This window comes from Cebus imitator, unplaced genomic scaffold (genome assembly GCF_001604975.1).
Source record: "Cebus imitator isolate Cc_AM_T3 unplaced genomic scaffold, Cebus_imitator-1.0 Scaffold143, whole genome shotgun sequence".
Taxonomy (NCBI): domain Eukaryota; kingdom Metazoa; phylum Chordata; class Mammalia; order Primates; family Cebidae; genus Cebus; species Cebus imitator.
The window spans coordinates 2,848,442-2,861,680 of NW_016107458.1; the positions used below are offsets into that span (position 1 = coordinate 2,848,442).

At 37.5% G+C, this 13,239-nt stretch overlaps 1 protein-coding gene across 1 annotated transcript in view; it reads right to left on the bottom strand.

The window, feature by feature from the left end:
• The window catches only part of PSME4 (proteasome activator subunit 4), a 109,304-nt gene that overhangs the window by 53,264 nt on the left and 42,801 nt on the right, over window positions 1–13,239 (bottom strand). The window contains exons 11-20 of the mRNA XM_037743420.1: window positions 9,245–9,481; window positions 8,042–8,131; window positions 6,646–6,710; window positions 6,226–6,376; window positions 4,120–4,218; window positions 3,850–3,919; window positions 3,329–3,396; window positions 2,494–2,709; window positions 1,805–1,962; window positions 1,278–1,373 (exon numbers count right to left, since the gene is read on the bottom strand). Coding sequence (XP_037599348.1) covers window positions 1,278–1,373; window positions 1,805–1,962; window positions 2,494–2,709; window positions 3,329–3,396; window positions 3,850–3,919; window positions 4,120–4,218; window positions 6,226–6,376; window positions 6,646–6,710; window positions 8,042–8,131; window positions 9,245–9,481 — 1,250 coding nt within the window. The remainder of the gene's footprint in view (window positions 1–1,277; window positions 1,374–1,804; window positions 1,963–2,493; window positions 2,710–3,328; window positions 3,397–3,849; window positions 3,920–4,119; window positions 4,219–6,225; window positions 6,377–6,645; window positions 6,711–8,041; window positions 8,132–9,244; window positions 9,482–13,239) is intronic.

A 13,239-nucleotide genomic window follows, 5' to 3' on the forward strand; every position in this document is an offset into this window, starting at 1 on the left:
GGATGGTCTCGATCTCTTGACCTCGTGATCCACCCGCCTCGGCCTCCCAAAGTGCTGGGATTACAGGCTTGAGCCACCGCGCCCGGCCTAACTTCTCCTTCTTAAACTTAATACTCTAAGAAGTTAAACGTCCAAGAACATGTGGAGTGGAAAAAAAAAAAAAAAATGGGAAATGCATGACTCCAAACAATGACTATACAAAATATGGGGAAGACATGTAAGCCACATTTTGAAACCACTTCTTGAGGGTTTTTAGCATTGTTGTTGCAAAATTAGTAAATCATTTTCCCTTTTGTGTTTTTTGAGGGGGAAGAGAGGCACTTACTCATTCGAATGTGATTTGTATGTGATTTTCATTAACTGGCTTAGTAATGAGATATTGACGTTGAAAAAAATGATCTTACTATATTTAAACTATTATCTACTTAATAATTAAGCAAAAATTAATACATACTGCTTTTATTCTTCTTTTCTTTTTGAGACAGGGACTCACTCTATTGCCCAGGCTAGAGTACAGCAGCATGATCTCGGCTCACTGCAACCTATGCCTCCCGGGTGAAACAATCCTCCCACCTCAGCTGGAACTACAGGTATGTGCCACCATGTCCAGTTCATTTTTGTATTTTTGTGATGGCAGGGGTTTGCCATGTCATCCAGGCTGATCTTGAACTCTTGCACTCAAGGGATCCACATGCCTCATGAGCCACTGCACTGGGTCTCTGCTGATTTTATTCTAACTTAATTTTTTTCACCTTAAGTGGTAGAACTAACAGTGGATTCAATTTAGCTATTCATTTAAAGTGAGAATACTCTGAAAGCACTTAAAAATAATAAAAACAAATTGGCAGATACAAAAAGTTCAAAATCATAATGAGTAAGATTGAAGAAATTTTTATTTTTCAAAAAAAGTTTTTTTCCTACAAAATCCTAATTCAACATTTGCTGCAGACAAAAGCAAGCAGTATTTTTCCTTTTTAAAAGAACATATTTATCTTAATTAACTAAGTAATCTAACAAATTAACATCTCCACAGTTGGTATTTTAAAATTAATAACTAAAGTTATTCTATCCTGGTACCATGTGAAAATCTGAATAAATCCTTCAGGTTTATAGACCTAAATTGTGCCTCAGTTATTTTTGACCTTAACAATGACAAATAAAATGGTTAAAGTAATACAGAAATAACAGCAATAACAATAACAATCCAATAACTCGTTAAGTGACTAAGACTTAAAATATATGCTAAGTTGCAAAATAAAGTACTTATTTTTACTTACAAGTTAGTAACTGGCTCTCCTTTCAATGGAGGTAGGAGGTTTCCAGAGCCAATTAAACAGTTGTGCACTATAGTCAGACTCTGTAGAATATCATCTCTAGAAAAAACAAAAGACATTTTCTTATTTTAGAAGACTCCAAATCCCTATTTAACAAGCCTGCTAGAGTCTAGGACAAAAGTTTTATCATGTGGTGATATAAATGATTAAGGTAAAGAAATAGCAAACATCTTCACTTTACCAACTTAATAGTAAAGAGCATTTTGAAAACAACCCAATAAAATATTAGCTGAGTCTAAGAAAACAGGCATTCCTTTCAAAGGGGGCATATCTACACACAGTCGCCAAAAGATACACAAGTGAAACTGCTAAGTGGAAGGTACTAAAAAAAATTAGAAAAAGAAACCCAGAATTTTTGTGTTTAAAATGTTTAAGTGTTGTCAAATTTTCTGTTATACATTACATTAAATGGTTTTCTAAGTACATGCTAGTCTGCAACTGAATATCTCTAATTATAAAATAAAACCAACCTAGACATTTCAAGTTTGCCGTCCCCACAGTGCTGGAGTTTGATGAGCTCAGGCTGAAGAAAGGAGTCCAAAAGATAAAAGGCAAAAGACACTTCTTCTGAAGAAGGAACATGCCACTGGATTCCCAGATTCCACAAGTCCCCGGGTTTGCCCCAGTCCTAGAATAGAACAGCCTCTACTCAGCAAGTTGAGAAACTGTCAAAGCCACCTGGCACATACAAGTATACAATTTTTACAATTTAAAAGAAAATGTACACATAATCCAAACCCAAGCTAGCAAATGACACACAAAAAAGTAGCATGAAAACAACATCTTATTGCCTCTTCATTATCACTCCTGAAAAAAAGTCTCCCTGAAGAGTGAGTACTCATTATAATACAAGTTTGCTCTAAGAGTGACGATGAGTTAATGTGAGGCTGTTTATTTAAGCAATAAAATTATATGAAACTATAAACATTAGATATGGCATATATACCAAGTTGTTTCACATACCACTAGGAAAGAAAAACAGAGTTTCAGTTCCACGCAAAGTAAGACAGCACAAGTTTCATACACTTCATAGTTTTAATAAACTATTTTAAAAATAAAAAACTAACATCTTTATATGCAAGAAAAAAAAAAACACTTTGAATCCCTTAAAACAAGAAATCAACAGATCCTTGAATCCTAAATGATTGAAAATGCTTACCTTGATAGGAAAGTATTCAGAAGGAGGCTTGTCAAAGCCACCTGGCACACTGCAGTATTCTGTAGGGTAGATGAGTGTGGTAGAACGAAGAAGATGATGCAAAAGGTTACAAGACAGAGTGTAACCCTGCTTACAGGTTAAATGTAGGGTTCTTTGGAGAATCTTTACAAGCTGCTCCCTATAAAGAAGCAACTTCCTCCCATCCACTCGAGTAATCTAAAAAGGGAGAAAAAATACTTGAAGATATTTGGGTTAAAAGACCAAGAACCAATAATTAATGCAAAGTTCAACGTTTGGCCACTAACATAGTGTAAAATAGTATTTCTCTAAATGACTTCAATTAATTTTAGGATTGTCGTTTTAACTGCATTCTAATAATTAATTCTTTTTTAAAATCAAACACATTTTCTGAGACTAAGCTTTCATGCACCATAGTAACATATCTTTCAAATGAGTCTATTCTCCTAGGAAGACTAAACCTAATTAAACTTCTGAAAATACTGATAAAGAAAACTGAAGTTTGATTGATGGCCAAATTTAAAATGTAGACCAAAAAAATTCCCAAATCGAATCAACTTTTTCAATTAATACGTTACCCATATTAGAACTAACCAATAAAACTACGTTAAGTAGATGGCTGAACATGCAGTGATCAGCTACACCGCTTATTTGACAATGAGAGTATGAAATTCTCTGACTTTCTGAAGCCTCAACAAGAAATTTCCAAAACTTGACTTTCCATATGTTTTAAAGTCATTTTGTTGGAAAGAGCTATATCCTAAAAGCAAGTCAATGTTTTCATAGTCACGTTTCTTAATCCGAAGATTTACGATACCTCAGACAAAAGTTGAAGATTCCACAGTAATTCTTTGTCTAGCTCTTCATCATTTAATACATCATCATCTAAAAACAGCAAAATAGTATCATGGGGGAAAAAACTATGCATTCAACTAAATATAGCATTTTTAAATATTTCTATTTAATATTTCCAACAGCTGAGGGAAGCCTCTTTTAGGAAGACTTTCCTCATGAAAATAATTTTCTTTTATGTTCTATAAGATGAGCTTCATGAAGAAGAAATAAAGTCCTCTCAAAAGGAGATAGAATTTTCAAGAAAATAAACACACCAACCAAGACTTCTGCCCCTCTGTATCTTACAAAATAACTCATATTTTTTAAGGTAGTCTCTGGATGGTTGTATAATAATAATAAAGTAATATTTTTAAGCTACTGCCAACCTGGATAATACCTTTTTTGGAGACAATTTCTCCCCGAATTGCAGATCAAAATATTGTGTAGCTAATGTCATTAATAGAAAACAATAAGAAAAAAACTGATGATGATCTTATGACTTACTCATTGTAAGCTGAGTTATAACACTGCAGCAGTGAGGAACAAAGAGCTTCAAAGATTCTTCTGGGCAGCACTGAAAAAGTATTTGCACAAATAAGTCTATGTTAAAGGCAAATATATACTAGCATATTTTCAGTGGCAACCAAAGACTGTAAATAAGCAGCTATTGAAAAACTATGTATTTTAAGCATACCAGCACCTCTGAAATAATTAACCATATAAGCTTGTTGATTGTTGCGTCATGAATTCATCAGTTCAAAAAACTAAGCTCACCTTTACAGCAGCACGACACATGTCTGCCACCATGCGACCTGCTACTCTTGTTTCAAATATATGTGAAGTAGAAAAATTAAAAACCTTCTGAAGGGCCACCTGTTAAGATATGTAAGAAATGAAAATGTCTAATGAGCATTTCTTAGAAAATTAAACATTTTATAGAACATAAAAGAAAATTATAAATATATTTAGACAATTCCAAAAATAAGCAAATAGGCAATTTTAACTATCTGATTTTATAAGAACATGCTTAATTATGTTACATTCAGGTCTAAGAACAATCTTTCCCCATGATCCTAACTTGAACAAAACATTTGAGGTACTGGCTGGGTACAGTGGCTCACACCTGTAATCCTAACACTTTGGGAGGCCGAAGCAGAAGGATCACTTGACATCAGGAGTTCAAGACCAGCCTGGCCAACATGGCAAAATCCTGTCTCCACTAAAAATGCAAACAAAAATTGGCCAAGCATGGTGGTGCATGCCTGTAGTCCCAGCTGCTCAGGAGGCTGAGGCATGAGAATGGCTTGAACCTGGAAGGCAAAGGTTGCAGTGACGAGGATCACACCACTGCACTCCAGCCCAGGTGACAGGTTGAGGCTATGTCTCACAAAAAAAAAAAAAAAAAAGAAAGAAATTTGAGGTACAAGATTTTACTTGCTAAAGAAACCTTACACATAAAATTATAACTGGTGGAAGCAAATGCAATTTAATTATCTTTTTGGCTAATTCAATATAACAAAAAAAATTTTTTAATACCTAATACAATTTGTCATCCTGACAACTACAAACTAGACATCTATTGTTACCCTAAAAGACTAGAAGCAGTCTATTTATTTTACAATCATGTCACAAAACTTTAATTTACTTGCTCAATTAAAGAATGAGTTCCAAACCTGGTTTAACAATACTGAAAAGTTTAAACAACTCCTATTGGTTAAACAAGAGATGATTTGTGTTCATTTCTTTACACTAACATAATCATAATATTTATTTTACCCAGCTGCAAGGCAGTTTGGCTTTTAACCAGGATTAACATATTTAACAGTGATAATTACAGATAATGGGAGAATAGAAACGAAAATAAAGTGTAGTCTTAAAGGCTACAGATAATAAGTACCATATTACAGATAACAGGTACCAATCAATATGGAATAAGTGAATGCTTACTGAATGTCTTATGAGGATAACTACTTCTAATCCATCAGTTAATCTTAGGATTTAATTTCTATCATGGGAGTGATATCATAAGCAATTTCTAAAACTCGGCTGAGTAATTATTTTTAATTGTAAAATTTAAAAATACAGTTGTTTCTTGTTGTTCATGGTAGTCATGCTCTATAAATTTGCTGTGACCACTGAACTAGTAAATACTGAACCACTTGCTCCTGGGGAAATACAGGATTATGTTCCTGTGAACCTATGGTCGGTCACAACATTTTCATCAACTGATCAAAACATAATCCTGAGGGTGTTTCTGTTTACAGACAATTTATTTAATACATATTGCTGAGTCACTAACATTTAATCCACAATCAACAGCACTATAACTCATGCCTGTCAACGTTAACCTAGCACAGTGTTTTCCCATTAAACACGGCACAGCTCTTCTTATGCTTAGAAACCCTCGAACCCCTTTAAACACTAAACTCTTGGGGGCCATTTTTGATATTTTTAAATGGCAGAATCACCAACAAAAAGCACAACAACAACAACAAAGTAAAAACGTGGCATTAAATAGATCACAAAGGGACAGTTGCTTAAATGGAGCTGGATATAAGAAGGCAGAGTGCCTTGTTTGCTCTCAGCTAAGAACACATACATCAGGTATACATGAGATCAAATCGAGATCAAATTTAGATAGCTAAATTTTTGTCACTCACAAAAGCTTTGATTTTGGCATTACAAATAATTTGAGGAAGTAGGTAAATTTGCAAATATGAAATCTGCAAATAATGAGGAGCAACTGTACATTTCTTTAAAACTTTAGTATAGATGTAAATGATAAAGTGCATGATATACACAGAGTAACTTGAAGTCAATTTTAAAACACCAAATGAAACTTAAAAGCTGGAAGTTAATTTTTTCCAGCAATGTTCTTACCATAAATATTTCTTTGGAACACTGGGTGAGGATTGTACTAAACGTAGAAGACAGACCTAATTCGACCAAACTCTCCAAGTGTGTCATTTTCTCAGTTTCTGTCTCTTCTCTTGTTTGCTCCAATGTGCTACTTTCTATAAGTCCAAAGCATCTAAATAATCCAAACAAAGCATAATTTCAGCAAGTAAAATCTGGTTTGACATTTTTGGTGGTGATCAGGTAACTCTCTATTGTCCTAACTATTCTAGTGACAGCTACTTAATTTCTACATGGTTCAAAAATCAATTACCCTTCTATAACTTCAGGAGCACCTGTAGTAGCTAAGTAAAAGTTATAATGCAGAAATAAACTAAAGTTTTGGGGATAGAAGAGTCATTTTCTAGAATGTAGGCTAAACATTGGTGTTGGTTACAAGCTCACCTGTCCATAAACTGTAAGACGAAATCCTCAAATTCAGCTGTGGCTGAGCAAAGTTCTCGTTCCACCTATAATATCCCAATGTGGAGAAAGATTACATACAGCCTTTATTTCCTGAACTAACAAAACTCAATTATTGACTGCCAAGTGTATCTACACTAAATTATTATATTGGGTACTATGAGAAACAGCACCATACTTGCATATCAATTTAGAACAACTTGATCTACTACTTTCTAGGAATCAAAGAAAGAAGCAATTAATGTTATTTTACAAGAGCCAAATACAGAAGTAAAGAAGCTATCTTTATTATAAATTCAGTTTTCAAACTGCTGATATATGTAGTCTAGTCTCTCACTGCCTGAATGTCCAGAAAAACATATATACTCGCGACTGGGGACACTGGCTGGCCGGCCAGATGCTGTGGCTCACACCTGTAATCCTAGCATTTTGGGAGGCGAGGTGAGCAGATCACTTGAGGTCAAGAGTTCAAGACCATAAACAACATGGCAAAACCCTGTCACTACTAAAAATACACAAACACAAAATTAGTCAGGCGTGGTGGCATATGCCTGTATTCCCAGCTACTTTGGAGGATAAGGCACAAGAATCACTTGAACCAAGGAGGGCAGAGGCTGCAGTGATCCAAGATGGCACTACTGGACTCCAGCCTAGGCAACGTGCTTCCAATAAAGAAAATAGTTCTGAAGGCCAAGTGTGGAGGCTCACACCTGTAATCCCAGCATTTTAGGAGGGGTGGGAGGATTACTTGAGGTCAAGAGATTGAGACCGGTCTGGCCAACATGGTGAAAACCCGTCTCTACTAAAAATACAAAAAGTTAGTACCAGGCGTGGTGGTGCACACCTGTAGTACCAGCTACTCGGGAGGCTGAGGTAGGAGAATCAATGAACCCGGGAGGTGAAGGTTGCAGTGAGCCGAGATGGCACCACCACTTTCCAGCTTGAGCAACAGAGTGAGATTCCATTTCAAAAAAAAAAAAAGGAGTTCTGAAAGAGTCAAAGAGGGAAGAAGAAAATCTATCTTCATTAGATGTCAATCCCTTGGATAGATTACTAACCTAAGATGATGGAAAAATAAAATACCACCATCTTTTGCTTAACAAAACATTTAAAAGTGACATTAAACTGAAATATACCCTCCAGATGCCAGATATTGATAGAAATGGCCTATTTTTGAGCCACCTCCTATGGTGGTTGCTCTGTAGGCTCTCTTGCCAATGATGGCTTGGCCCTCTGTATGTGCCATTCTAGTCACAAAACGGTAATTTTACTTTTTAGAACCTATCCAAAGTTGTTTCTAAACCGTCAAGTGTTGCTATGCATATGCAATAATAATCAGAACATCATTAACTCTTTTATAACCATAAAATGCCCTTACTTCTGTGAGGTCATATCTTTCTTGTAGTACAGATGAACAATCTACTAAAGGCACCAGAGTCGAAAATGTTGCTATGAATTGGAATGTGATCTGTGGGAAGATACAAATGATGTTCAACGCATTACATAATTGGAATTCAGAAATACAATTACACCATGAACTACAATAAATTATCCCAATAAATTTCCTCAATCAAAATCCTACAAGTTTTTCTGGATATTCTTCACTTAGAATTGAACACTTTAAGGTTCTTCATAATTAACTAGCAGTCGGCCAGGCGCGGTGGCTCATGCCTGTAATCCCACAACTTCGGGAGACCGACGCAGGAGGATCAATTGAGGTCAGGAATTTGAGACCAGCCTGGCCAACATGGTGAAACCCTGTCTCTACTAAAAACACAAAAACTAGCCGGGCATGGCAGCATGTGCCTATAATCCGAGCTACCTGGGAGGCTGAGGCAAGATAATTAGTGGAACCCAGGAGGTGGAGACTGCAGTGAGCCAAGATAGTGTCACTGCACTCCAGCTTGGGTGACAGAGCAAGACTTGTCTCAGATAGATAGCTAGATAGCTAGATGATAGCTAGATAGATAGAAAGAAAGACAGATGATAGATAGCTGTTACTTTAGTAATGAAATTATACAACACGTGTTTTCATATAGTTATTTATTAGGCTTAAGTACAAAGTTCTCCAACCTTTTGTCAATGAGAAGTTACTTTGTCTCCCACCTAAATAAGGAGCTTTAGCTAAAGATAAACAGAACATGCTAATGCAGAAGCCAGAGAACAGAAAAAAAGGGTAGATGACCAAAGTGCTAAGTCAGAAGACATGTGTAAGCATGATCTAGCACTTTATACCCAGTAACTTTTCATTCTACCCCATCACCAGTGTAAGTGAAGTACAACTGATCATACACTACGATTTTTAATGTCCCCGTTTAAGAAAAATAGTAAATATATAATAAGCTTTAAAACATCATTGTATAATCATTAAATGTATACAAGTTATGGCAAATTACTAAGAAAGGCTTTATACGGACCAACTGTCCATAGATCTAAACTTGGGCACCTACAGATATAAGGCTGTTACCATTAACAGTTTTTATACTGTACTATGTTTTAACGGTATCTGAAGAGAAATTTAAAATATGTCCATTTACACAATTATGACTTGAAAATTAGGCAAAATAACCAATATACTCACCATGCATTTACTAAAGTCATTTGGATCCACCCCAGGCAATGCTCTCATCAACAGAGGTAGCATATGTGTTGGACCTTCAGGAAACCATCTGCCCCCTGATACCAAACTGCGGGCTACTCCAATTACACAACTTAAAGTAGCTGTGAGCTGGTGAGGTTCTGTTAACGTCTCTAACGCAGGATACGTTCTACAGTTTGAAAACAGTTTTTTTAAAGTTTCCATCACAGATATGCATAATGCCATAATACATTAAATATAATACATTCCTAAACTGCACTTTGACTTAAAGGCTTATAGTCAGCAAAATACTTAGAGTGAAAATCTGCTTTCAAAGTTAACAGAATTACAGTAGTCCCCCTTATCTGCAGTTTCACTTTCTGTAGTTTCAGTTAACAAAGTTTAATCAATTACAGTGTCCTAACAGTGAGAGACCATATTCACATTACTTGTATTATATTAACAATATATTGTTATAATTATTCTATTTTATGATTGTTGTGCCTCTTACTGTGCCTAATTTATAAATTAAGCTTTATCACAGGTATGTGCATACATAAAAAAAAAACATAGTATACATAGGGTTCAGTACTATCCATGGTTCCAGGTATGCACTGGGGTCTTCAAACATATCCCTCACCAATAAGAGGAGACACTACTGTACACAAATAAAGGCAAGATACACAGATTATTTATTGTACATGTCCCCCATCCTCTGCCACCTTACCAACTCTTTCCATGCAAATTCTATGTGAAAAAAAGAACACAAACTGGTAGAGGTGGGGTGTGATGACTCACCCGTGTAACCCTACCTTTTTGGGAGGCCAAGGCAGGCAGATCACCGGAGGGCAAGAGTACGAGACCAGCCTAGCCAACACGGTGAAACCCTGTCTCTACTATGATTACAAAAATTAGCCGGGTGTGGTGACACATGCATGCAATCCCAGCTACTCGGGAGGCTGAGGCAGGAGAATTGCCTGAACCTGGGAGGCAGAGGTTGCAGTGATCTAAGATTACGCCACTGCACTCCAGGCTGGGCAACAGAGCAAGACTCTGTCTCAAAACACAACAAAACAAAAAGAACATCAACTGGTAGATACTGCATTGCTTCAGCCATCCTAATATTATACTAATCTAATGGTCACTCTGTGGAATAACAAGTTAAAATACTCTACTCTTTTTGAGATGGAGTCTTGCTCTGTCACCCAGGCTGGAGTGCAGTGGTGCGATCTCAGGCTCACTGCAACTTCCACCTCCTGGGTTCAAGTGATTCTCCTGCCTCAGCCTCCCGAGTAGCTGGGACTACAGGTGCGTGCCACCATGCCCAGCTAATTTTTTGTATTTTTAGTAGAGACGGGGTTTCACCATGTTGGCCAGGATGGTCTCAATCTCTTGACCTCAAGATCCGCCCACCTCAGCCTCCCAGAGTGCTGAGACTACAGATGTGAGCCACCATGATGCGCCTCAAATACTCCACTCTTTCTTTCCTCCCAGCACCCCCAAACCTGCAGTCAGGGTCTCATTCTGTCACAGGCTGCAGTGCAGTGGCCTTGTCACAGCTCACTACAGCCTCCACATTGCCCAGCTCAGGTAATCCTCCCACCTTGGCTTCTCAAGTAGCTGGGACTACTGGCATATGTCACCACTCCGGCCTAATTTTTCTATTTTTTTTGTAGAGACAGAGTTCGCCATGTTGCCCAGGCTGGTCTCAAACTCCTGAGAGCAAGCAATCTATCTGCCTCAGACTCCCAAAGTGCTAGGACTACAAGCATGAGCCACCACACCTGGCCGCTTATTTATTTATTTATTTTTTTAATGGAGAAAACACGCCAAACTCTTAAACAGAAGCTCTCTTGGAGATGTCAAACTGTCTAAAATTTCTTTCCTACATTTTTAATTTTTCAGAAAGTTTTGCTTTTATTAAAAATAAAATCTTGGGGTGGGCATGGTGGCTCATGTCTGTAATCCCAGCAGTTTGGGAGGCCAAGTCAGGCAGATCGCTTGAGGTCAGGAGTTTAAGACCAGCCTGACCACCATGGTGAAACCCCCTCTACTAAAAATACAAAAATTAGCTGGGTGTCGTGGCAGGCGCCTGTAATCTCAGCTACTTGGGAGGCTGAGGCAGGAGCATCACTTGAATCTGGGAGGCAGAGGTTGCAGTGAGCCGAGATTGTGCCAACGCACTCCAGCCTGGGCAACAGAGCCAGAGTCTGTCTCAAAAAAAAATAAAACATTAAAAAAAAATTTTTTTTAAGTCATGCCACTTCAAAGCAGCACAAAATTATAACTGAAAGTCTCAAAAAAATGTCATCGTATTGTCAATTTGGTCTATTAAATATTTATCTTGGCCAAGCATTCAATATCACTTAATATGCTGATATTAAATTTGTCCAAAATTTTAGGACTAAAGAAAAATGTGATGAGTCTATTTATTTATAAGCTTTGTTCTTTCTAAAAATGTAGCTTAGTATTCATGATCAGCTGAAAAACACAAAAAAAGTAAAGAAACATCAAAACACTCCAAACTTCAAAATTTTAGCTAAGCAAAACAGATGAAGTCCCTCCTCTCCAAGGAGCATCAGGGAAACTGCCATTAACTGTTAGCTTCTGTTATTCTGTGGAGGCCAAGAAGCAAAGAATACTGTGGGGTGAAGACAGACAGGAAACTGCCTATCTTCCCCCGCTCCATTTCCTAATTAACTTCTATATGCTGGAAGAGTTTCAATGATCCAAGATAGACAGACACACACACACACACACACACACACACACACACACACACACGAGGTTGGGAAAATGAAGTATACCCTAACTTGAATAAAAATGGCAATGAGGGTAGGTAAGGCACCACAAACAGTTGAAAATTACAGATAATGAAGGCCCACTTTGGTTAAGAACTTGAAAACGGTACTCTTCCCCAAGTAACTGCCAATACTTATTCTGTCTCAACAGGAAGTCAGAAACTAGGCTATCATTGGAATTCTACCACTAGGGACCTTGGACAAATTTTTATGGAACTCAATGGCTAGATCCTTCTGAGCTCTAAAAAACTAACATATTTTCTCTTTATTTGACGAAGACATTTAAAGACATATCACAAAGCTTAAGGTCAGATAGTAGAGGAAGCAGAGGTACAATAGAAATCTTGAGTAATTTGCTCTTGAACAACTTTAAAAATTATTCTCAAAAATTAAGAGTAGGCTGGGGACAGTGGCTCACGCCTGTAATCCCAGCACTCTGGGAAGTCAAAGCAAGTGGATCACCTGAGGTCAGAAGTTCGAGACCAGCCTGGCCAACATGGTGAAATACCATCTCTACTAAAAACACAAAAATTAGCTAGGTGTGGTGGTGGGTGCCTGTGATCCCAGCTACTCAGGAGGCTAAGGCAGGAGAATCCTTGAACCCAGAAGGTAGAGGCTGAAGTGAGCCAAGATTGCAAGACTGCACTCTAGCCTGGGCAATCGGAGTGAAACTTCATCTCAAAAAAAAGCAAAATAGCTGTCTCTCTCTTTGTAAGTACATCATGCTTATTCTGTGACAATGGGTAGGCAAGTAAAGAGTTATTTTCATTACTATTTCAACATACAAAACAAAATGAATATAATAAAACTTACACTGTAAAAATAACACACCTGAATATACAATACATAAAAAGAGTAATTTTCTTCTCTATCACTGATTCTAAGAAATAAAAAAAATCCAAAAACCACTTGCACTACCATCTTCTCAATCCTTAGTAACACTCAACATTTGGATCTAAAAGAAAAGCCAGATCGGGCCGGGCGCGGTGGCTCAAGCCTGTAATCCCAGCACTTTGGGAGGCCGAGGCGGGTGGATCACGAGGTCAAGAGATCGAGACCATCCTGGTCAACATGGTGAAACCCCGTCTTTACTAAAAATACAAAAAATCAGCTGGGCATGGTGGTGCATGCCTGTAATCCCAGCTACTCAGGAGGCTGAGGCAGGAGAATTGCCTGAACCCAGGAGGCGGAGGTTGC